The sequence below is a fragment of the Leptonychotes weddellii genome, chromosome 3, assembly GCF_054177405.1.
Source record: "Leptonychotes weddellii isolate Sample4059 chromosome 3, ASM5417740v2, whole genome shotgun sequence".
In the NCBI taxonomy this organism is placed as follows: domain Eukaryota; kingdom Metazoa; phylum Chordata; class Mammalia; order Carnivora; family Phocidae; genus Leptonychotes; species Leptonychotes weddellii.
The window spans coordinates 111589909-111613235 of NC_138371.1; the positions used below are offsets into that span (position 1 = coordinate 111589909).

General features: G+C 45.3%; 1 protein-coding gene across 2 annotated transcripts in view; it reads left to right on the forward strand.

Moving 5' to 3' along the window:
• The first annotated feature begins 4069 nt into the window (after window positions 1-4069).
• Window positions 4070-23327, forward strand: part of B3GLCT (beta 3-glucosyltransferase) — a 116643-nt gene continuing 97385 nt past the window's right edge. The window contains exons 1-2 of one of the 2 annotated variants that reach the window (XM_081815427.1): window positions 4070-4596; window positions 18517-18566. In XM_081815427.1, the coding sequence (XP_081671553.1) occupies window positions 4524-4596; window positions 18517-18566 (123 nt within the window). In that variant the 5' untranslated portion in view covers window positions 4070-4523. The remainder of the gene's footprint in view (window positions 4597-18516; window positions 18567-23327) is intronic. The other variant, XM_081815426.1, reaches the window with a different exon arrangement.

Below are 23327 nucleotides of genomic sequence, written 5' to 3' on the forward strand. Positions count from 1 at the left end.
ATACCTATTAGGAGCAATTCCTGAATTTTCCTGAGAACAGGAGGATATGTGATTCTAGAAAGGAGAACAAAACAGTCAAGTGGATGATCTGTTTCTGATCAGAAGTTTCTAGGAGATAGCTTTTTTCCTTCTTTTTTTTGCAGAGAAGTGTTTATACCATACAGTATCTTCAAAAGAACAGAAAACCAAAAAACCAATAGTTTTGGATTTCTGGGCTTGTCCTGGGGCCTGACAAGATGGTAACTTTTGTTTTATTTCCTGGATCTTGGTTCAGAGCTGTTAGTTTGTAAGAATCCTGTGGTTAAGCCTCTTTGGGTAAAAGTCTTGTTTAAAAGTCTGGCTTGATAGGTTTTACCTATGGCTTTTGAATAGCTTTGGAAGAAAAGTGAGACCAGCTCCTCTATGGCATTGGAGAGACCACCTTTTTTGTGTTATCAGAGTGTTCCTCCTGAGCACCTGCTGCAGGGCGAGGCTGTGGCCACTGGATCTACTCTGAGCCATGAAGGTTCGTGCTATGTGTCTTTTCTTCCTGTCTCACTCTTCTCTATAGGGAATAAAGACTCTCGTGCTTCCCTAAAGCTTAAAGCTTCAGGTGAAGTGACTGGGTGCTCTCCTGTTACCAGGTGTACACTGATTCTGGGCGTGTGGAACATGGTTGGCAGATGGTTTAATCATAGGTCTGATGATCACAATGATCTTATGTCCTGGAGACCCAGTTTTAGACATTCTAGTTCACTGTCAGACCCTAGGCCTGATTTCAGGTTTTTGAAAATAATCCCCAAGCCCGCTTCTCTGTGTGCGAAGAGAACTGCTCTCCTGAAACTGTGTGAGAGGGCCCTTCTAGATGGGAGAGTTGGAATCTGTCCCTTGGTCTTTGCTGGTACAGGAACTTCCAGGTTGTGGGAGAGAGGTAGCAGGCTCCGAGGAGGCTGGGTAAGAAGCCTGCGCCACCCTATGGCCACTTCCCAGAACATCACACTTCTTTGGGCTGATTTGCTTTGTGTATATTGCGCTTCTATCTGGGCTGCCTTTCCTCTTTCTCTCAGCCCAGGAACCTATTTCTCCTTTAAGACCCTGGACAAGTCACTTCTGTCTTACTGATGGATTCCCATGGCCACCATTTTGTTTTTCCCTCTGTATGTTCCCAAGTATTTCCATCCACCTGTCCTATAGCATTTATCACAGGGCAGTAAAATTACTTATGAACATTTTTTAAAAAAGATTTATTTGAAAGAGAGAGCACATGCGTGCATAGAAGGAGAGCGTTTGCACAGAGGGAGAGGGAGAAGCAGACTCCCTGCTGAGCAGAGTGCCCCACTCCGGGACTCCATCCCAGGACCCTGACTGAGATCATGACCTGAGCCAAAGGCAGACGCTTAACTGACTGAGCCACCCAGGTGCCACAGAAACATTTTTTAAAAAAGATTTATTTATTTGAGAGAGAGAGTTCACATGCGTGCAGGGGGCGGGGCAGAGGGAGAGAATCTTCAATCTAGCATGGAGCCTAGCCTAGCCCAACAGAGCCTAACTCTGGGCTTGATCCCACAACCCATGAGACCATGACCTGAGCTGAAACCAAGACTCAGTTGCTCAACTAAATGAGCCATCCAGATGCCCCCGAACATTTTTATCTCCCTAACTGGACTGTGAGTTCTCGTGCCCAGTGCCATGCTTCATTGTATCTGCTTCAAAACCTAGTAATGGACACACAAGCTAGAAGCCATTCACTATCAATTGAATGAATGAATGGAGTCCAGGCTTTTGGGTCTATAGTTATTATAAGCTCAGAAACCATCTATTTGGAGCTTGCTTATGAGATTATTTGACTACCTAGGGTTTTATGCATATGTCTTTATATTCTTTCTTGGCATTTAGAAAATCCTTTTAGAAATTACCGAACTGTTATAGTTATGTTGTAATAGGCCCTCCTCCCTCAAAAGAGGGGACTCCTCACTCCATCCCTGCAAAGGGGAGGGACATATTTTCAGGGGCCAGTATGGGGGTGGCATCTGAAATCAAGATGAGTGAACTCCAGGAAGAGAGAGCCAAGGCCTGCTCTTTTTTTCAGATCCCAATCTTACAGTTTATGACATTTATTTTTTTCCCATTAAAAGCTGTCCCCTTACAGTTGGTGTTTCAGATGGCAAGCGGTGCCTAACCACGAATCTGTTAGTGTCCTCACGTGCACATTTTATTCCAGGAACCTCTCAACCTGTTTTTGGGAGAGGAACTCCCAGGAAGTTCATTTATCATATGATTAGAGTAAGTGAAAGGTAATCCTTTTTAAAATGTGAGTTATGGAGCTTTGTAATGTGCCATTTATCTATGTCTACTGTGGAACGGGAGAACGGCAGGGCAGGTTTATTACTTAAACAGTGTGCGCTCTCTGTTGTCTTTAGGGCTCCATTCCCCACACCTTGTTCCAGCACACAAAATACTCTCCTATTGTGAATTTTGATGAAAACACTGATGGAGCACCTAGAGTGGCTTGTTACCAAATATGAAGTAGGTATTTGAACACATACACGGTAAGCAAGCTGCTTAATTATTAGGCTTCTGTGTCTATGTAAACACGCCTTAGTTTAATATTCAATATCAAATATATTTGAGGAATATATTTTTGGAAGGAAGCTAAACAGCTTTGGAAATTGGAAAAGTTCTAGAACTCTTAACCAGGCAGGTACATTTTAGAAGATGAAAGGGATCAATGCAGTCAACTATAAATTTGAGAAGCTTCACTAAAAAAATGAAAGGAAGGATTCTTACATTTCTTTTCCCTTTTTATAAAAACAGTATTGACATGTAGCCACAAACCCTGGCTGAATGGAACAAGATTTGCATTCACACAAAATAGATAACACACAAGATATTTAGTTCCCAGTTTTAAGAAGTCAATGTAAACCAGAGAAAACCCACAGCCTCCGAACTTTTTTAAAAGCCTTGCTGCAGATGTTGAACTGAGAAATGACAATACTATCCTAACGTATTCAAGGTTAAACCCCTTAATGGTCTTCATATTTTTTTTTTAAGATTATTTATTTGACAGAGAGAAAGTGCATAAGCGGGGGGAGGGGCAGAGGGAGAGGGAGAAGCAGGCTCCTCACTGAGCAAGGAACCAGAGACCTGATCCAAAGATCATGACCTGAGCCAAAGGCAGACGCTTAATGACTGAGCCACCCAGGTGCCCCTGGTCTTCACATTTATAAGGCTCAAGCCAACAAGCATTTATTCAGCACCTGCTTTGCTGTTATCCCAACATCTTACTTGTATTCCTACCACCTGACACTGGTTTTCATTTAACGTTTAGCAAGTGGGTGAATGTTGCATGTCCATGTGGAAGATACTGGTGTTGGTAGTGTGCTTAGCACAATCCCAGGCACAGAGTAGGCATCCAAAAAATATGATGAAGTATGAATGAGAACATGGACACAGCCTTCAGGTGGTCATGGTCTAATCTCAGGTAAAGGATGGGCACTTGGTCCCATACACTTTCTAGGAGAGAGACATGAGTCAAGGCTTGGAGGCCCAAAGCAGTGAAGAACCATTAGAGGGGGTTCATAGTTCTTCATTTGTTACTGCTTTCCTCCTCTACCCACCACACAACATAAGGGGGCCAGCCCTCTGCCAGGCTACCACACCTCCTGGCTGGGGAGGGAGCCCCTTGACAGTCCCATGGGGACAAAAGGCACTCTCCACCTGAGGTCACTCCACTTCTCTGTATTCCAATTTAATTTTTGTTAGACGTTTTGAATAAAATTACACCCTCCCTCTTCCACTACGGTGAACACTTAAAATTACATTTATACGAAATTACATTTACACAAACTTCTATTGAAAGCCAAATTCCAGGCCTAAGCTATTGGCCAAATCCCATTAAAAAAAGAGGATATTAAGTAAATTAGCTGAGCTGATTAAAAACACTTTCATCAACGTAGAACACGGGTGCCAACAATATTAAGAGTTGAATGATTGATTTTTTTTTTAATAGCAGATGGTACATTAGCCGAGAGGAAGAGTGACTCTGCTCCCAGTCTCCTCCCCTCCCCGCCCCCCCCACCAGTCCCTCACTTTGGGAGTAAGAAGGAGACCTACTGATCTACTCCAGGATCCCAGGAAAGGGAGGTGGAGTAAGGTGGGAGGACAGGAAGGTAGAAGAGGGGGCCTAGGTAAGGGAGAAGGAAAAAAAGGACTGGAGACTAATGGCCTGAGGGAGCACAGGCCACAGGCCTGGAAGAGGGTCGCTGTCCTAGCGGAGGTGCAGCCTCCCCTACCCTCAACGGGCGGCGGGACCCCAGGCACAGCCGCGAGCCACAACCGCGGGCGCTCGAACCGGCACGAGGACGCTCCCGAAGTCGGCCGCCAGAGGGCGCGGCCAGAGCCGGCGCGGCGGAGCCCGACGAGGGAGGAGGGGAGCCGGCGGAGAAGGGTCAGCCGCGGCGGCAGGGGCGGCAGCGGCGCAGCTCTGCTCCCCGCGCGTCTCCCGTCCCCGCGCCCCAGTAGGGCGCGCAGCTCCCGCCGCCGGGATGCTGCCGCTCGCTCGCCGCGGCCTCCGCCTCGCGTTCCCGGCACTGCTCTCGCTCCTCACCTGCTCCCTGGGTAAGTAGCGGGCGGCCCGGGCGCGCACGGGAGAGGCGTGGGCTTCCCGGGCGCTGCCACCCGGGTCCCACGACCTCGCGCGTGAGGAGGTGCCGGGCGGCCCAGCCCTGCCCCGCGGGCGCCCGTGTCCCGTCGTCCCGTCCCCGCCGCGCCGGCGGCAGCGCCCTCTCGCGGCGTCCGGGTGGGGACCTGGCTCTCCGGGACCCCGGGGCGCATCGCGCCCGGCCCCTTTCGGCTCCTTGGGTCCCGCCGCCGCCCCGGCCCCACTCGCGTCTGCCCGCCTCCTTCCGCCGGGAGCTGGCGGCCGGCCGAGCCGGGAGGGCGAGGCGCTCACCCCCACAGGAAGCGCTGAGTGAATGTGCAACTGCAAGAAACTTTGAGAGCAGGGAAGCGGCGGCTGCGGTCCCGCCCCCCTGCCTTCCGCCCGCGTCCCGCCTGCCCCGCGCGCCCCACACGCCCCGCGCGGGCGCCACAGGCTGGAGGCGGGCGGGCCCTGCGGCCGGGGCCGCCCGCTCGCCCCGCACCTCCGCGCCGGGCAGGAGAGGGGGGCGGCTAGGGAGGGCACCGCCACTGCAGGGGTTCTCTGCGGGGTCTTCCGGCCGTGCCCGGGTCTCCAGGGCTGAGATGCCAACTTGGTACTTCTACAGATTCCTCGGCCGGGAAGGGAGGATCGGGGTGCCCGGCTGGGCCCTCAGTGTGTGCGGTGGTGGCGTGGGGGAAGCAGTGGAGACATTCCCCAATCTTGGGTCTTTATGGAGGAAAATTAGAGAACACTTCTGGAAACAATGCTTGTCGGGTCTGCTGCGGCCATAATGCCCCATCCCCTTTTTCTTCCGTTCTCCTCAAAAGAGCATTTTCTCCCCTTTATCGTAAAATGATGTGGCAAAGTGAAAAAAAAAATCGTTCTAATTGACATTTATGGTGAGATTTGTTCAAATTTGAAAGCTTGGGGGAAAAAATTACTCCCTTTTCAGTGTTCTCGGGGTTATTGTCCTCTAACCTGGACTTTTGTGTTTCCAGTCTGTTAAAAGGCAGTAATTTCAGATTTTTAGAAATGGCAGAATGGTGCAATTTAGGAAGAGACGTAGCGTTATAGCACATTGCTTTTTGGAAGCCCACCGGAACCTGTACAGCTCGGTTTTATTTGGATTTAAACTCTCCGAATAAGGACGTTATTTGCATATCCCTCGCTTTTCTATAGGTGCTCAGTAAGTGTGGGAAAATCGAGTGAGATTAATTGTTAATTGTTCACACGCATGATTAAGTAAGCAACAATGTAATTAAAAATGTTCGGGCACCTTAGGCACAGAAAGCTATAATTGAGGTGGGGAGCAACTGAACTTGGAGATCTACTTCAGTGGAAGAAATAATGCATCCCTGGGAGGGGGGCAGCCCAGGGAGAAGGGGAGGTTGGAGGGGTGGGAAATTGACTAGGTGACTGTTGGCTGCATTAGTTGGCTTGCTGCCTGGAAGTTTTGCACCTAACCAAATGGGGTGGGTGGTAGCTGAAATTGGCATTCTATTTATAGCACAGAACTTTATAATGGTGTACTGGGGATATAATATTTGTACATAATATATTCAACGTATGGGCTGAAATACCCATTTGTATTGCTGTACGTATCTATTTTTTACTGCACTTAAGGGAATATCTGTACTGCCCAAACTTGATAATACATTGAAGGATAGTCAGAATGAACCAAAATGTCAACATATTTTTAGAGATGTCTATTAACATTGTGAAGTTGTCAGATAAGCACAATAAATAAGACATAAAACCTATTAAAAGGTCCCTGTGAGACATTTGGCTTTGTGAACTGGCTTTCATGGGTTGGCAGACAAGAAGCTGTATTCTTTGAGGTTTCTGAAAAAAATCCCGAGCTCAGTTTATTGAGCTCTGCTTTGGTGGTGTTGGGGGAGCACCAAGATGCAGAAAGATGTGGTACGCACTCTATAGATCTGGAAACCAAGTATCTTGGAATCTTGCTAAAACGGAGCTTATGATAGGAATTCTGAGGCATGTGAACAGTCCTGATTGCTTAAAAATACTCTAAATATTCCCTTATAAGTTTGGCCTGGGTATATATATAGTTTAGTTTTCCCACAAACTGTAGCATATTCACTTGAGTTGTTAGAGAAAAGTCAATATAGAAAATTTATTTTAAACCCATATGATTATACAGACCAAATTCACTGCAACTTCAGTTCTAAAGTCCAGTGCCAGTTCTAGAATCAGATTTATTCACACCTCTACGTCAGCCACTGTGTGGCTCCTAGTGGGTTTGAGCTCAGTTTTCTCATATAAAACAGGAGGCATAAACTAGATAAAATACCAGAACTTTGCCATTTCTTACAGTTTTAACGTACTGATTCTACTGTGGCAAAGACTGCTATCTGCCTACTCAATAACCTGTAGTTCCTTCTTTTCCTAACTAAAAAACCTATTAGATAATCAGGAATGTTGGGTGACTGTATTTGGAGATAGGACCTCCAAGGAGATGATAAAGAGTAAATGAGGTCATAAGGGTGGGACCCTAATCCAGCAGGACCATGTCCTTATCCTTCTCTGAAGAGGAAGAGACACCAGGGATGCACTCAAACAGAGAAGAGGTCATGTGAGGACACAGAAGAGTTTTCTACCTGCAAGCCAAGGAAAGAGGTCTCAGCAGAAACCAACCCTGTTGGCACCTTGATCTTGGACTTCTAGTTTCCAGAGCTGTGAGGAATAAATTTGTTTCCAGTCTATGGTTGTTGTTATGAGGGGAGGAATGGAGGAATGTCATGGTGGTGGCGGAGGCAGTGTGTCCAGCGAGAAAAAGTTTCTCAGTGGCCCTTGCAAGCAGGGGCAGCCACTGAGTTATCTGTAGAGATTTTTGTGTGGGTTTCTTGGTGAAGCTTGTTAAAGGTAGCTGATCTAGCTGGGATGCATGCTTTTTTGTTGTTGTTTGTTTGCTTGTCTTTGTTTCATCTTCCTTCCCATTGTGTGTAAATCTGATGGCTGGAGCCATGGTGGTCATCTTGTGACCGTGAGGTCACCTTGAAGACAGAAGCCAGTAGTAAGGATGGTAGGGCAGAAAGGATAGCACCACCTGGGTGCCGGATGGATGTGGAGCACCATGCCAGCCCTGGGTCACTTATTTCCAGACTTGTATTGCAGGAGATTAAAAATAAACCTCTGTCTTGTTTAAGCCTCAATTGTTTGAGTTTTCTATTACAGGCAGTAGCCAACCTAATCCTAATTGACACATCTGTGAAGAAGCTCATTTGAACCAATGGTAAATAATAAGATACTAACTTTTATCTTTCTTATCCCTGTTTCTACTCTGTATGTGTCAGGATTGAATTTGTTAGCATCTGCCAAAATTAGGGTTGATTTTTCATTCTGGTCCAGTTCTCGCTCAGATTCTTTTCATTGCAGTGAGTTAGACATTTTAGGATACCAAGAGTCAGAACTGATCCCAGGTTATCTTGTGTGTGTGTGTTTAATTTTTAATTTTTAAACCCTCCTTTTATTTCTTAAGCAGATATGACTGATAGAGATTTTACCCATCTGGATGGGTTCTTGTCCAGGTAGTCTGGGGTTCCCAAGTTGGCGTGGTCCTCTTGGTTATGGACTTGACCCAAAGGAGTTTGCCTATAGCCAACAGTCAAGCTCTTTATCGGGGAGCATATTAGGAGAGGGGGGAAAAGAGCATCTGTTTCAGATGGGATGGCAGAGTGGGGTGGGGGGTAGGGAGGAGCTATCCTGACCCTTCTGTTAACTTGTTCTGAGGCAAACATTGTGGGCCCAGTACTTGAGCAAATCCTAATAACTGACCTCATTTGGAACACTAAAGGCCAGGTTTTTTTGGGTTTTTTTTTGCTTTTCATTAGAAACATAAATCATAAATCCCTTTGTGCTTAGAAATTATGCTAGGCACAAAGGGATTATTTATGGGGGATTCACAAATGTTATTACGTTTTGCATCTTTGTAGCATTATGGGCAATCCATCTTTGGTGTTGCCAGATTCTTGCTTAAGAATAGTATATAGGAGTGTTAATTCTCTTTCCCAACACAAAGGAAAAATTCTAGTGAGTGTTGGGGGTTCATCAGATCTATTATTGATTGAGAGTCTCCCTTAATTCCATGTTTCAAAGCTCTGTTCACTAAGCCACTTCCCGGAGAAACCCAATTCAGTGTAGGCGCTGATTTGCACTCCTAGAAAATGTTAACAGTTCAAAAATAGTATTAAAAGAAAGAACTGTACTTGGAATTTTTTTCATTTATTCAGAAAGTGTTGAGTATCTACATGTGTCAGGCACTGGGGATATTGCAGGAAGAAGACAGATCGAGTCTGGCTTTCCCCTGGTGGAGCATGCAGTCTCGAGGGGAAGGTGACATTAAACACTACACAGAAACAAATCGCACCGTGCTCAATGCTGTGGGGTGCGGGGGTGGGGCGGTGCGGCGGGGGTGGGGGTGTTCTGGGCGCTGTGAGGACGCGTGGCAGGGAGATGGAGTCCAGAGTAGTGGTTCTCAACAGGGGGCGATCTTGCCCCTCAGGGAACATTTATCAATGGCTAGAGACTTTTTGGTTGTCACAGGGATGATGTGGCGGGGAGTGCTACTGGCTTCTCGAGCCAGAGGCGCTGAGGAACATCCTACCATGTACAGGACAACCTCCCCCTCCAAAGAATCCAGGATCTGGTCTAGTGTTGATGGTGCTGGGTGCCGGGTTGAGAAACCTTGGAATAGGGGCTCATGGAAGGCTTCTTGGAGGAGGAGACATCGGCACTCAGACCTGAAGGGGAAGCAGAGATCAGTTAAGTGGAGGGAGGGGACACACCCAGCAGGGGAAAGAGCTTGGTGCTGGAGGAACGCAATGCAGAAAGGACAGGACTGGAGAGATTCAGAGAGGAGCTGGGAAGTTCAGTAGGGGTTGGACAATGCAGGATCTGGCAGAGGAGGGTAAGGATTTTGGACTTTGTCCTTAGAGCAGCAGGAAGTGGCTGAGGGGTTGCAATAGGAGAGTGACATGATTTAACTTACCGTTCTAAGAAACTTGCCCTGGTTGTCCTGTAGAGCAGGGATTAGAGGTGGCCAATGAGGACGTGTGGGACCAGTGAGGAGGCTGCCAGAATCAACTACGTGAGAGATGATGAAGAATCTCTGAGACACGGCAGTTGATGGGAACAGTGGGCTGAGAGGAAGGAGAGGGTCAAGGATGAATCAGGTTTCTGTCATGAGCTGTGGGTGGGTACCGGGTCTGTTTACTGATACAGGCGCTAATGGAGAAGGACCAAATTTAAACATTTTTTTAATTGTAGTTAAATATAAAATTTCTTTTGACCATTTCTGTGACATTAAGTACCCGGACATTTTTCTAAAATTTACTTTTAATTTTAGAGGGAGGTGAGGATGAGGAGTTCAATTTGGACAAATTGAGTTTGGGGGGATGTGAGATGTTCAGGTGCGTGTCAGGTGGGCAGTTAGATTTGGGTCTGGAGCTCAGAGGAGAGATTGGCTGCAGAGAGATTTGGGGGCAATTTGAGTAGGTTTTTTTTAATTAATTAATTACTTTTTATTTTTTTTAAAGATTTTATTCATTTATTTGACAGAAAGAGACACAGCGAGAGAGGGAACATAAGCATGAGGAGTGGGAGAGGGAGAAGCAGGCTTCCCGGTGAGCAGGGAGCCCGATGACCTGAGCCAAAGGCAGACACTTACCGACTGAGCCACCCAGGTGCCCCTAGATTTTTTTTTTTTTTTAAGAGGAGAGAGTCTTAATTGGCAAAATAAATCCAGTAAATCCAATTCAAAATGTACGGGTACCCAAGATTTGGTAGAAGCTGGGACAGAAAATAATCTTTGTATGATGTAAAGCTGTAGGTTTATACCAAAAAATGAGTAAAGGTATCATCAAATAAGATTTGAATGTATCTCAATTATAGCAATGCCATTTTCTTCTAGGGATATGACTTATTTTCACTCCTAAAAGAATATTTTATGGTCTGAAAAGGTGATTTATTTTAGTTTACATCATTGCTTGCCGTAAGAAGCTCAAGGCTCTTTACACATCACACTGAATTTATCTTCTCCAGATCCTTGAGGGTGGATATACTGGAGTTTGTTCTTCATTTACGAGGTGAACAAAGTAAAAGAAGGTAAATGGCCAAGGCCTGTTGGAAAAATAGTCCCATTCCGTTCCCTTGAGAGTCTATTTAGCTATGTATCCCGATGTGTCAGACTTCAGCACACAGGAGAATCACCTCAGTGTCAGTTCCCTTTGTTATGAGCCCCTTTGTTAAGAGGCAGCTTATGGGGCCCCAGCTTCAGATTTTTCTGACTCAAAAGATCTGAGATGAGGCCTATGGATTTGCATTTTTAGAAGGCCCCAGGTGGGTTGTATGTGCTGGCAGGTGCAGGAACCCTGCCTAGGCTGAGGTAGAAACTGGGACTCTTGCCAGCTGATTTTCTTTCGTATCTGTAGAATGTAAAGATGATTGCTGGTTGCTTTGTCTTTAAAATGAAATAAGGAGCTGTTTCAGAGACAGCAAAGCATGGACTTGAGGCCTGATGCGTCCTGCTCAGATATTTCATCTCCTTGGGAAAGGAACCAGAAACCCCAGAATTCAAACGAAGCAGTCTTTGGTTCCAGCATCCTTTGGAAACAGGCAGGTTTTCAAATGCTACTGGAGGGGCTGGAGGAGAGCGTGAGCCTCAGAAACTAGAGAGTGGGTTGTTAGAGCAAAGGTGTTTGGACAGTTGACAAGTTCCTAATGGCATTAGAACATCTCAGCCTGTGGCTACCCTGGGTTTGGTTTGCTGACGGGGGGCGGGGGGGCTTCTAAAACCACTTTTTGTATTGCAGAAATAAGATACCCCCAATTTAAGCAGAGATTGTGTAGGTTAGCTTGACAGTGAACTGTTCAGTACTACTCTTGCCACACGAAGGGGTTATACGAAGGGCTGATTGTTTTGTGGTTGAGTTTGTTCTGGAGTGGATTGTGTGACCAGGGTTTCTTCTGCCCCTTTCCCATGACTCAGCCTATGAAACATGCTCATGAGGGTGGTGTTTTGAATCTCTCCCCTGAAACTCTGTTCCAGTTGGCATATGGGCTTTCCTATTATTTGTTTAAATGAGATAGGAATCAAAAAAGCAAATGATCTTTTTATTTCTAAAATACACAGTTAATTCCTATTTCTTTCTATTTACTGTCCTTTCTATAAGTGAGTTCACCCTCTGGCACAGAGACTATGTTGGTCCTGGCCAACTTTGTTGTCAAGGGAAGAAAAATTCATATTCCAAACTCCATTTTCCCATTGACTTCTTTGATAAAACAGAAGAGGTGTTTCAGATGGAGTAGGATCAAACGGGTAGGTAGTGAGTGGCTCAAAAGAGGACTATTGTGTCGGTGTGCTCATTGCCACACTCGAGGGGAGGCCAGCCCCCCCGCCCCCGCAACCTGCATGCCTTCTCTCAACCGGCTGATCACCTTGTAAGTGGTGCAGAACCCACGGAATGGGGCACAGCAGTTCCCTGACCGTAAATGTTGTCCAGCTGTCTACTTGCGGAATTGTGCCGTCTTCCTCCCCAGTGCAACATCTCTCTTCCTGAGTTTGCTCTTTGGCACCTGAGCAAAAGGCTCCATAGCTCTTCCCATAGGCCAGGTACTATCCTAATCCTGTACATGCACCAACTTAGCTCGTTCGTGTTTAGTTTCCCGCCTTTTACAGGGATGGAGGCAGAGGCTCTGAGAGCCCAAGTCACTGGCCCAGTGTTGCTTAGCTACTAAGTGGCAGATATGTGATGCCACGAGGCGGGAGTCTAGATTCTGTGCATCCGACCAGCATGCTGTGCTAGTCCTCCTAGTGGAGCAGGGCCTGGAGGCCAGGTCTCCTGTGCTGCAGCCTCTTTCCATTGCCCTTTGAAGCTTTAAGGAGAGAATGCTTTAAAAGAACACTTTATAAACTCCTTATACTACTGCCTTCTCTCTAGCTTCTCCTCTCTGCCTGGCCATTCCTTTCTGTCATCTTTACAGTTTTGTCCCTGAAATGTGGGAGCTTCCTCGCTCCTGTCTTCCCATCCAGTCTTGTGGCTTTGGTTCCATTGGACTGTGGGGCCACTGTTGGTGCCTCTCCTCTTGACCCCTGCGCCCAGCTCCACCCCTGGGTACACGCTGCTGCTGGATGTATCCCCTTGAATAGCCTCAGCACCTCAGGATGTTGGGGACCAGACTGAGTTTTTCCACGCATCTGCTCCCCCCGGCTTTAGTCTCTGGCTTGTGAAGGGCACCGCAGTGTGCCCAGCCACTCCCTCTGAAACCCGGACTCACCTACACTCCTTTCTCACTCACCAACCCCTCTGGACTCTCCCTTCCCTGCCCCATCTCCTGGTAGCATCTGACTCCTAGCCTGTAGATTCTGCTGCTTTAATATCCCCAACACCTGTTTTGCTCACTACCCACTGCCCAGGCACTGCATCATCTGAATTCTGTCCCTTCTTTCATTACCTGGCTCCATTAGCTTCCTAGCTGGCCTGTTTGTGTCTTTTTTTTTTTTTTTGTCCTCCCACAGTCCCACCCAACACTACTCTAGAAACCTGTCTAAGGCATACATTTAAACATGGCGCTTGCTTTCATAGAAGCTTTTCATGGCCCTTACAATAAAAGCAGACTCCCTAACACTGACCCATTTTATGACATGGCCCCTGCTGTCTCCAGTTCCATCTCTAGCCTCAGTGTCTCCCCTCCCCAGGTGTGCATGCCCCAGTCTCCCCCTCCCCACAGGTGTGCATGCCCAGTCTCCCCCTCCCCCAGGTGTGCATACCCCAGTATCCCCCTCCCCACAGGTGTGCATGCCCAGTCTCCCCTTCCCCCAGGTGTGCATACTCCAGTCTCTCCCCTCCCCCAGATGTGCCTGCCCCAGTCTCCCCCCTCCCCCAGGTGTGCATGCCCTAGTCCCTCCCCTCAGGTGTCTGTGCTCTGGGTACACTGGACTATTCACCAAGCTTTGATGCAGAAGCCTGTTTCCAGTCCTCCTTGCTCTTGTAACTTGAAGTCTCTGCTGCCTGGAATTTACTTGCTCAAGCACTGTGTTGAGCTTGGTCCAAGCAGTGCTCTCCGGAAGCCTCCCCTTCCCTCTGCTGCCCTGCCTTGGGTGAGATGGCCCCTGTCTCTACCCCAGGTGCTCCTTTAGGGACTCCCATTAGAAGGACAGCCAGTAGAGTGGGCACTTGTGCCCTTGGTTGTTGACTGAAGGACTTGTGTCTCATGTCAGCGCCTTGGGTAGCTGCTTGCTCATCTTCCCCAGCCCCTAGCAGGACGGGTGGTACTGGTGCACGCAGCCACTCTCTGATTTTCTGTTGCACAAATGAAAATATAAACTAATAATAACGACAGTAACTGCTAAGGCCCAAAGCACTTAGCATGTGCCAGGCCCTATTCTAGAAACATAACACGTGTGAAACCAGTTCATCTTTGGCCACATGCCTGGGCTGGTTCTGTCCTTGGCCCTTGTGGAGTGCCGGGGGCCCTCCATCCTCAGGTTGCGGGGGGCGGGGGGGGGGTGCTCAAGGTGGATGGAGCTGCTACCCAGTTTGTGCACAGCCCCAGGGAACAGTAGATTGTCTGAAAAGGAGGAAGGAAAGGCAGGCTCTGCCCCCTGCTGCTGGGTGGGGGTGCATTGGTTTCTGGTTGCTCTGCGGGCACGGATTATCTTCAAAGCAGGTAATTGGAACTAAGTAAATCAGCTGTGGGCTGCACATCCTGGAGCTTAAGGCCTCCAGGACTTTGATTTCAACCTGGAAAACTCCAGGGAGCTGGAGCCACGCGGGGGGGAGCTGTGCTGGGTGAAACATTTTGTAAGTAGGTCACAGGAAAGAAAGTGAGGGCCCACAGGCTCCCTCCCACAGCGTGTCAGAAGAGAAAGTGGGGCGGAGCCCGTGTGAGACCCTGAGCCGCGCAGGGGCCCCAGCTGCAAGCTTTGTCCTGGATGGCAGAGCCAGGGACATGCAGTTCCGGGGTAGGGCCCACGACCAGCTAGACATTGCCCAGACTGACCGTGATCATTGCCTCACCAGCGGCATTATGGAGACACTCTTGAGCCTTGACTATGCCGAGTCCCACGCTAAACACTGTGTACCTTATCTCAGTTAATCCCGGCAGCGCCCCTCTGAGTGGGGTTATTTAGTGTCTCAGTGGTTTTGTTTTTTTGTGTTTAATCTGGTTTCTATGATCGGTGTTCCTGGGAGAGTCTGGGAGGACAAACCAGGGAAGAGGAACAGAACGGCGCGAGGAGCTAGGAGGGGCAATCATCCTTCCTGCGTGGGCCCGTGGTCCCTTGCTCCCTCCCAGGAACAAGAAACGATAGGCTAGGATAATCAACGATAGTTGATTAGTGTTGCTTAAATGTGTTGCAATTAATTCCTCTCCAGTTTTCTGGCACTCTAGGGCTTAGGCTGGCCTATAAATCTTCGTCCCAGGTTAGTTGTAAAATCTTGATTTATCTCTTAGAATAGGTGTGCTAACACATTAGTTGGCTTGAAATATTTAAAGTTATCTCAGAAAGGTCTTATTTCTATTGCCCATCCTGATTTGCACTTTAAAAATAGTTCCCTGTAGCAATTCACAGGAATTCATGTTGAAAATAGAAAAGGGAAAATTACTTCTAAACAGCAGTTTGGCATATAAGAGCATGATTTACCTTGGAATAGTTCTCCAACTGCACATTAAGGCCAAGCTTTCAAGAATATTTTTCCCCCACTGAATCTGGAAATTAGTATGAAGCCAAACAGCAAACATCCAGCCCCAGGTGGCCCCTCCCTTTGGCAGAGTTGGGGGATTCCTTTCCTCCCTCCTTCTTCCCCCCACCCCTTGGCACGCAGTGTTAAAGTCCCACCGTGTGACAGGTAATTTCTTACCTCACTTGCTAATTTTTATCACTTTCTCCTCTAATTTTACCATTTCTCCTTCATTTGTACCAACTGTGAGAGCCTGGATTTTGTGAGTAAGAATTTTGTAAAGGATTCATTATTTTAAGATTGGATTTATTAGTGGTATAGCGTATTCTGTGCCTTCAAAATGCATTTGGTTCCTTGGTGATTTGTTTTATTTTGATAATGGAAACATAAATACAAAACCAACTAGTATTTTTTTATATTCATTTAATGAGAATTATCTGGCCATGTGATTTGCTCTGATACCTGAAAGTAACGGATGCATTTTTTACCTTAGTGCTTTATTTATTTTTTGTAAAGTAAGCTTTATGCCCAACGCGAGACTTGAATTCATGACCCCAAGATCGAGAGTCACATGCTGTACTGGCTGAGCCGGCCAGGAGCCTCTTTGTTACTGCTTTAAACATTGTATACTTTATTTCTATGATGGGGAAAAAGGAGTTCTTAATTTCACAGCAGAGTGTGAAGGAGACAAATGACAGTTTTGTATGGTTTTTTTTTTTTTTTCTTTTTAAAGGATATTTTAAATCTAGGCCTTTGTGGTTTTGGAGGGAACTAAAATCTAGTTTACTCTCACTTCAATTAAGTGTTGTCTGAATAGAGGTATGCTGGTTTGATTATGACAAGGAGGATTTGTGGAATTCCCTTGATTTATTGGGAATGTCATACCTCCCTGTGATTCCTATGTGAAACATTATCAAATGACATTAGTTGCTTACTTATGAAAGGTGATGTGTTAGTAACTTGCAGAACTGATAACCAAATAAAGACATGTTTTCTTCAGTATAGAGTTTGCGTTCTAAAGGGCTTTCTTGTTGACATACTCTTCCTTTTACATAGCCATCTGGCCTGCAAAAAAAGTGAGGAAAGACTAAATCCTGGTTATTAGATGATGAGTCACTGAACGTGTTAAACTGAGAAGGGTTTTTTTTTTTATTTGACAAAAGAGGGAATTCTAGCCCAGAGAGCTTTAACTGTCTGTGTTTGGAATTAAGAATTGATGGAAGTCCGCAGAGACGGATTTTGGACTCAGAGTTGTGTCTTAGATTGACCATGGTTGTTATATCCTGCAAATTGTTGGAATGTTCTGTTTCTTGGAATTCTGTGGTGCTGAGTGATATTAACATGTTGTGACTTCCCTACATGATACTCATTAATAATTCTATTTTTGATATCTTCTTGAGGGTTTTAAGTGTGCATGCTAGTTTGGAGGTAAATCAAATATGACAAAGCCAAGGAATTAAATACCCAGAAGCAGAATTTAAAATGGTGTTTGGGGTTAAATCTCTCCTTTCTTCTTAGAATTTAATGAATGATTTGGGCTTCATGGTTGCCGTCTTGTGTGTGTGTGTGTGTAAAATGAGAAAGTAGACTAGGTCCTACTGAGAATAAATTGGTGTTGGGAGCACACACTAAATTCCTTCAGTTTGCTTGGTGGATGCTACCTAGTGTAAGGAGTAGACAGTCCGTGAATGATGGGATCCTAGTGCCATTGTAAAGACTCGTATTGATTGATTGATTCATTTGATAAATATTTATTGACCCTTCCTCTGTGTGCTGGCTGTGTTCTAGGTATGGGGCAGGCAGTTAATAAAACCACATTCCTTCCTTCATGGAGCTTACAATAAACTAATATGTAAGACAAGCAATAAACAAATATAAATATGTATTATGGTAGTAAGTGCTCTGGAGAAAAAGAAAGAGTGAGGAAGGTAAGGAGGGGTGGAGTTGGGGATTATTATTTATAGGAGGTGGTCTCAGGGAGGCCTCCCATAACATCTGCTGTTATCCAAATTCCACACATAGAGGTTCATTTGGCTTAAGTTTCAATTTCCCCCTGCCTTTTGAAATGTCATCCTGGAAATGGAAATGATTAAACGATGTCAGTCATTTGCATCTTCCTGTGAATGCTTTCCGATTATTTCCTTTGAGCACATGTTAATGGAGAGAGAATTTGAGGCAGCGATGTCTGGGAGTGGGGGTGGGGTTGGAGGGGTCCGAGTGGAGGAGGTTGTCTGCTGCTTCTCAGGAGGGTCTCCTCTGTTAGCCTGGGAGACCTACCGCTGAAACCCCTTGTGCTACATTACTGCTCCGTGGAATTGGTTGTCCAACACTTTTCGTACATTACTGCTCTATGCCATTGCCCATTTTCTCCTGGGGATGCTAATTGGAGAAAGCAAACTCTATGAGGTGCTTTCCTCTTAGCTCCTCAGGAGAAATGCACTATCAAAGTATATTATTTTTTTGTCTGGTTAACCTTCCTGACTGTTGGGTTTATTATTTTGCTTTGTATTTTCAAAGTGTTAACTGGCATGTGATGATGATGATGATGACGATTTTGAATGTAGAGCCTAGGTGTGTCTGTAGGGATATCCTCATCTGTTTATGGCCTCCAACTCAAAACATGCAGTCCTTCTAAATAGGGAGTGATTTTAATTCCCCTCACTCTCCTGGCCCCGTTGCGTTAGTGGGCTCTGTTAAGTCTCCCCTGCGTGTGGCAGCATTGTCTGCACCACGCTTCTAACCTGGCAGCCCCTGAGACTGAAAGCTTGCCCCAGATTTAGCTCTGTTGCCTGCTGGGCTCTGGAAGTGATTGCGTGAGTAGGAATTTGTACTGCTCAGGAATTCCCCTTCGCTTTAGAAGGCACCAGAATCGAGGTTGCTAAGAGGTGTATTTTGCACGCATCTATTTTGTAGTTTCTATCCATAGACACAAATGGTATACAGATTCTAATTTCTTTGGTGTAGTATTTCTTTCGCTTGGTAGCCTAAGCACGTTGGCTTCCCAGCGGTGAATAATTTCAGGTCCTGAGATGAAGGTGGCCCACCGTGCTGGTTTGTAGCAATGCAGCTGCTTTTAAAAATGAGCAAAGTATGTCTTATTAAAGTACCCCCTTTTTTTCTCATTTTAAGCATAACTGTTGAATGTGAGAATAAATCTTAATTGATAATTTTAATGGAAAAATGTTTTCTTTTTTCTAGCTTTTGCTTTGGTTTCTGAAGATACAGAGAAAGAGGTCAAGCAATCTAAGGTACTATTCTCATGATCAAATCTATTCTTCCTGTCTGAGATTCATTCGTATTTTCTTTAATGGGAGCTGTAATGATTTCATCTTTCAACAGTTACCAGTTTTTATTATCAATTAATGAAATGTTGGTCAACCATAGATTTTTTTTTTTTAAGATTTTATTTATTTATTTGACACAGAGAGAGAAAGCACAAGTAGGCAGAGAGGCAGGCAGAGAGAGAGGGAGAAGCAGGCTCTCCACTGAGCAGGGAGCCGGACGTGGGCCTCGATCCCAGGACCCAGGGATCATGACCCGAGCCGAAGGCAGCCGCCTAACCGACTGAGCCACCCAGGGGCCCCTCAACCATAGATTTTTAATCCCCAGTGGAACCTACAGATAAGCTTGCTTTAAAAAAAAAGTCCTTTAATAGTTAAAACAGACCAAATAGGTTTCAAATTTCATTTTAAGAAAAAGTATTTTGAAACGGAGTTAGACATTTTAGAAGTCTTGCTTGGATACCGTAGTTTTCTCTAGTCTGACCACATCTAAACTCGGGCTTCATTTTTCCAGTCTGAGAAAGGAGTCTTATGCTATGTCCCTGGGGTCAAAGGGCCTGAGTATCCCTCTCCCTGAAGGTGGCACTGTGTGAGAGTCCCCAAAGGTGACTGCCAGGCTTCTTGTATAGTCAGACCCAGGAACTGAGACCTGGGGAACTGATGGAGACAGGACAACACTTACCCAAATCTCAGAGCTGCTGCTTTTTTCATCATCGATTTCATTCAAGAACTTTGCCTCATGTTTACCATTTAGGCTTTGCACTAGATGAATTTAGCAGATGAGAAAGAGAAACAGGATTTTTTTTTTTTTAAAGAGAAACTATTTTAAGAATATGAATTGTCTTTATCATATTAGTTAAGGCTCAGTTGACTTTTTTTTATCCCACAATTAGCATAAAAGCATTTTTTAAAGGGATGTTTCTTTTGTCACCAGAGTATTATCTGTTCTAACTGTACTGTGGGTTTCCTATGCAGGAACAATAATAATGATTTCCTTTGGTTTTAAGATACTTTATGGTTAATAAAACATTTTCAGACATTTCATTAACTTGATCTTCTCAATGATCCTGTTATTGCTAAGCAAAACAGATATTCCCATGTATTGGCATACCTTGGGGATAGTGTGGGTTTGGTTCCAGACCACTGCAATAAAGCGAATACTGCAATAAAGCAAGTCAAATGAATTGTTTTTGGTTTTTAGTGCATAATAAAAGTTGTGTTTACACTGTACTGTAGTCTGTTAAGTGTATAATAGCATTATGTTTAAAACATACCTGAATTAAAAAGTACTTTATTGCTAAAAAAAATTATGCTAAATCACCTGTGCTTTCAGCGAGTCCTAATCTTTCTGCCGGTGGAGGATCTTGCCTCACTGTCTGTCGATGGCTGCTGACTGATCAGGGTGGTGGTTGCTGAAGGTTGGGGTGACTGTGGCAGTTTCTTAAAATAAGACAACAATAAACTGCCCCATCGATTGACTCTTCCTTTCACGAATGATTTCTCTGTAGTGGGTGATGCTGTTTGATAGCATTTCATCCACAGTCGAACTTCTTTCAGAACTGGAGTCAGTCCTCTCAAACCCTGCTGCTGCTTTGTCAGCTAAGTTGGTGTCATATTCCAGATCCTTTGTGGTCATTTCAACAGTCTTCACGGTGTCTTCACCGGCAGATTCCATCTCACGAAACCACTTTCTTGGCTCGTCCATGAGAAGCAACTCCTTATCTGTTCAAGTTTGATCATGAGATGGATCCATCTTCAGGCTCCAGTTATTTATTTTTTTTTTAATTGAAGTAGAGTTTACACACAATGTTACATTAGTTTCAAGTGTACAACATTGTAAGTAGACAAGTTTGTACATTCTGCTGTGCTCCCCACAAATGGAGCTCCCATCTGTCCTCATACAGCACTATTACAACACCATTGACTATACTCCTTGTGCTGTGCCTTTCATCCCCATGACTTACTCATTCCACAGCTGGAAGCCTGTACCTCTCTCTCCCCTTCATCTGTTTTGCCCATACCACCGCCCCCCACCCCCAGTTCCATTTCTAATTCTAGTCCTCTTGCTATTTCCACCACAAATGCAGTTAGTCACTGCCTCTGCTGAAGTCTTGAATCCCTCAGAGTCATCCACGTGGGTTGGAATCAACTTCTTTCAAACTCCTGTTAACGTTCATATTTTGACCTCTTCCCATGAATCATGAATGTTCTTAATGGCATGTAGAATGGTGAAACCTTTCCAGAAGGTTTTCAATTTTCTTTGCCTGGATCCATCAGAGAATCACCATGAGATCATTAGCCTCATGAAATGTGTTTCTTTTTCTTTATTTATCTTTTATTTTAAAGAATTTAATTCCAGTATAGTTAGTATAGAGTGTTACATTGTTTCAGGTGTACACTGTAGCAATTCAACAATTCCATATATTACTCAGTGCTCAGTGTACTTTTTTTTTTTTTTAAAGATTTTATTTGAGAGAGAGAGCATGAGTGAGGGGGGAGGGGCAGAGGGAGAAGCAGGCTCCCGGCTGAGCAGGGAGCCCGATGCAAGACTTGATCCCAGGACCCTGGGATCATGACCTGAGCTGAAGGCAGACACTTAACCGACTGAGCCACCCAGGCACTCAGTTTAGCTTAATTCTTAAGAGCCCTAGGATTTTTGGAATGGTCAGTGAGCATTGTTATCAGCTTCAAGTCACCAGCTGCATTAGCCTCTAACAAGAGAGTCAGCTTGTCCTTTGAAGCTTTGAAGCCAGGTATTGACTTCTCCTCTCTTGCTATGAAAATCCTTGATGGCATCTTCTTCCAGTAGAAGGCTGTCTTGTCTACACTGAAAACCTGCTATGGAGTGTAGCCACCTTCATTGCTATCGTAGCTGGACCTTCTGGAGAACTTGCTGCAGCTTCTCCACCAGCCCTCGCTGCTTCACCTTTTGCTTTCTGTTGTGGAGCTGACTTCTTTCCTTCAACCTCGTGAACGAACCTCTGCCAGCTTCAGACTTTCCTTCTGCAGCCTCCTCACCTCTCTCAGCCCTCAGAATTACAGAGAGCTAGCTAGGGCCTTGCTCTGGATTAGGCTTTGGCTTAAGGGAATGCTGGGGCTGGTTTGCTCTTCTCTCCAGACCACTCGAACTTTCTCCACCTCAGCAGTAAGGCTGTTTGACTTTCTTATCATTCATGTGTTCACTGGAGCAGCACTTTTTATGTTCTCCAAGAACTTTTCCTTCACATTCCCAGCTTGGCTGATGTTTGGTGCAAGAGGCCTAGCTTTGGGCCTATCTCGGCTTTCAACATGCCTTCCTCACTAAGCTTAACCATTTTTAGTTTTTGATTTAAAGTGAGAGACACGTGACCTTTCCTTTCATTTGAGCACTTAGAGGCCACTGTAGGGTTACTAACTGGCCTAATTTCAGTATTGTTGTGTCTTGGAATAGGGAGCCCAGAAAAGAGGGAGAGAGAAGGGAGAACAGCCAGTTAGTGGAACAGTCAGAACACACACACCATTTGTCAATGAAGTTTATCCTCTTTTATGGGTGCAGCTCAGGGCACCCCAGAACAATTACAATAGTGCTATCAAAGATATCTGCATAACAAATGTAATTATAATGAAAAAATTTAAAATATTGTGAGGATCACCAAAATGGGACACAGAGACACAAAGTGAGCAAATGCTGTTGGAAAAAAAGGCACCGATAGACTTGCTGGATGCAGGGTTGTCCCAGACCTTTGGTTTGTAAAAAACACAGTATCTGCAAAACATGATAAAGCGAAGCACAATAAAAGGAGGCATCCCTGCATAGCAGAGAAAACTTAGCCTCAAAGAAGTTACGTGATTTGACTGAGGTCACATGGCAATTAAAAGGCGTTTGGGTGGCTCAGTTGGTTAAGCGTCTGCCTTGGGTTTAAGTCATGATCCCAGGGTCCTGGGATGGAGCCTGGTATCTGGAGCTCCCTGCTAGGCTTGGAATCTGCTTCTCCCTCTCCCTCTGCCCCTCCTCCCTGCTCCTGTGCTTTCTCCCATTCTGCTCTCTCTCTCAAATAAAATCTTTTAAAAAAAAATAAAAGGTGAAGTCAGAGTCTTAATTTCCTGAATCCTTGAATTTTTCATACCATAATTTTATATTACATAGCTGTATGCATTATAATGTGTATGTGCGTTTGGCAATAATAAAACTCATTTGAAATGAATTTAAAGTGCTACCTAAGGGATATTAATAGGGAATTAAAATTTTGTGTAATGAATTGAGAATTATAACCTTTACTTTCAACCCACCTTTTCAAATGGGGAAATATATATGTATATGTCTTCTTAAATATATATGTATATATAAATATAAATATAGATAGAAATAAGGTGAGTCTTATATCTTCGTGTCACTTTTCATGCAAAGGTATTAAAGTCCTTGAAAAATGTCATTAACCCCATCTGTGCTTAGGCCACGGAGCCAAAAAAACCATTAATCCCCTGAGGAGAGGCAGTGATAAAATGTCTAGACCATACCCGAGACTGGGATCTGGGGAAGAATTCATTTGTCCAAGCTCGCCCAAAGTCTGTAGATGAACCTGGAGATAGGAGGTAAGGCTCTTACCAACAACCATGTTAATTTGGGATTATCATTAGTTGATCACCCTCCACAGAACTGATCAGGACCTGCCGGGCCGTGCTGTTCAGAAGCACACACCTTCCCTGCCCCTCACCTCACTGCTTGCTTTAGTGTGGGTCCCTAGGCAG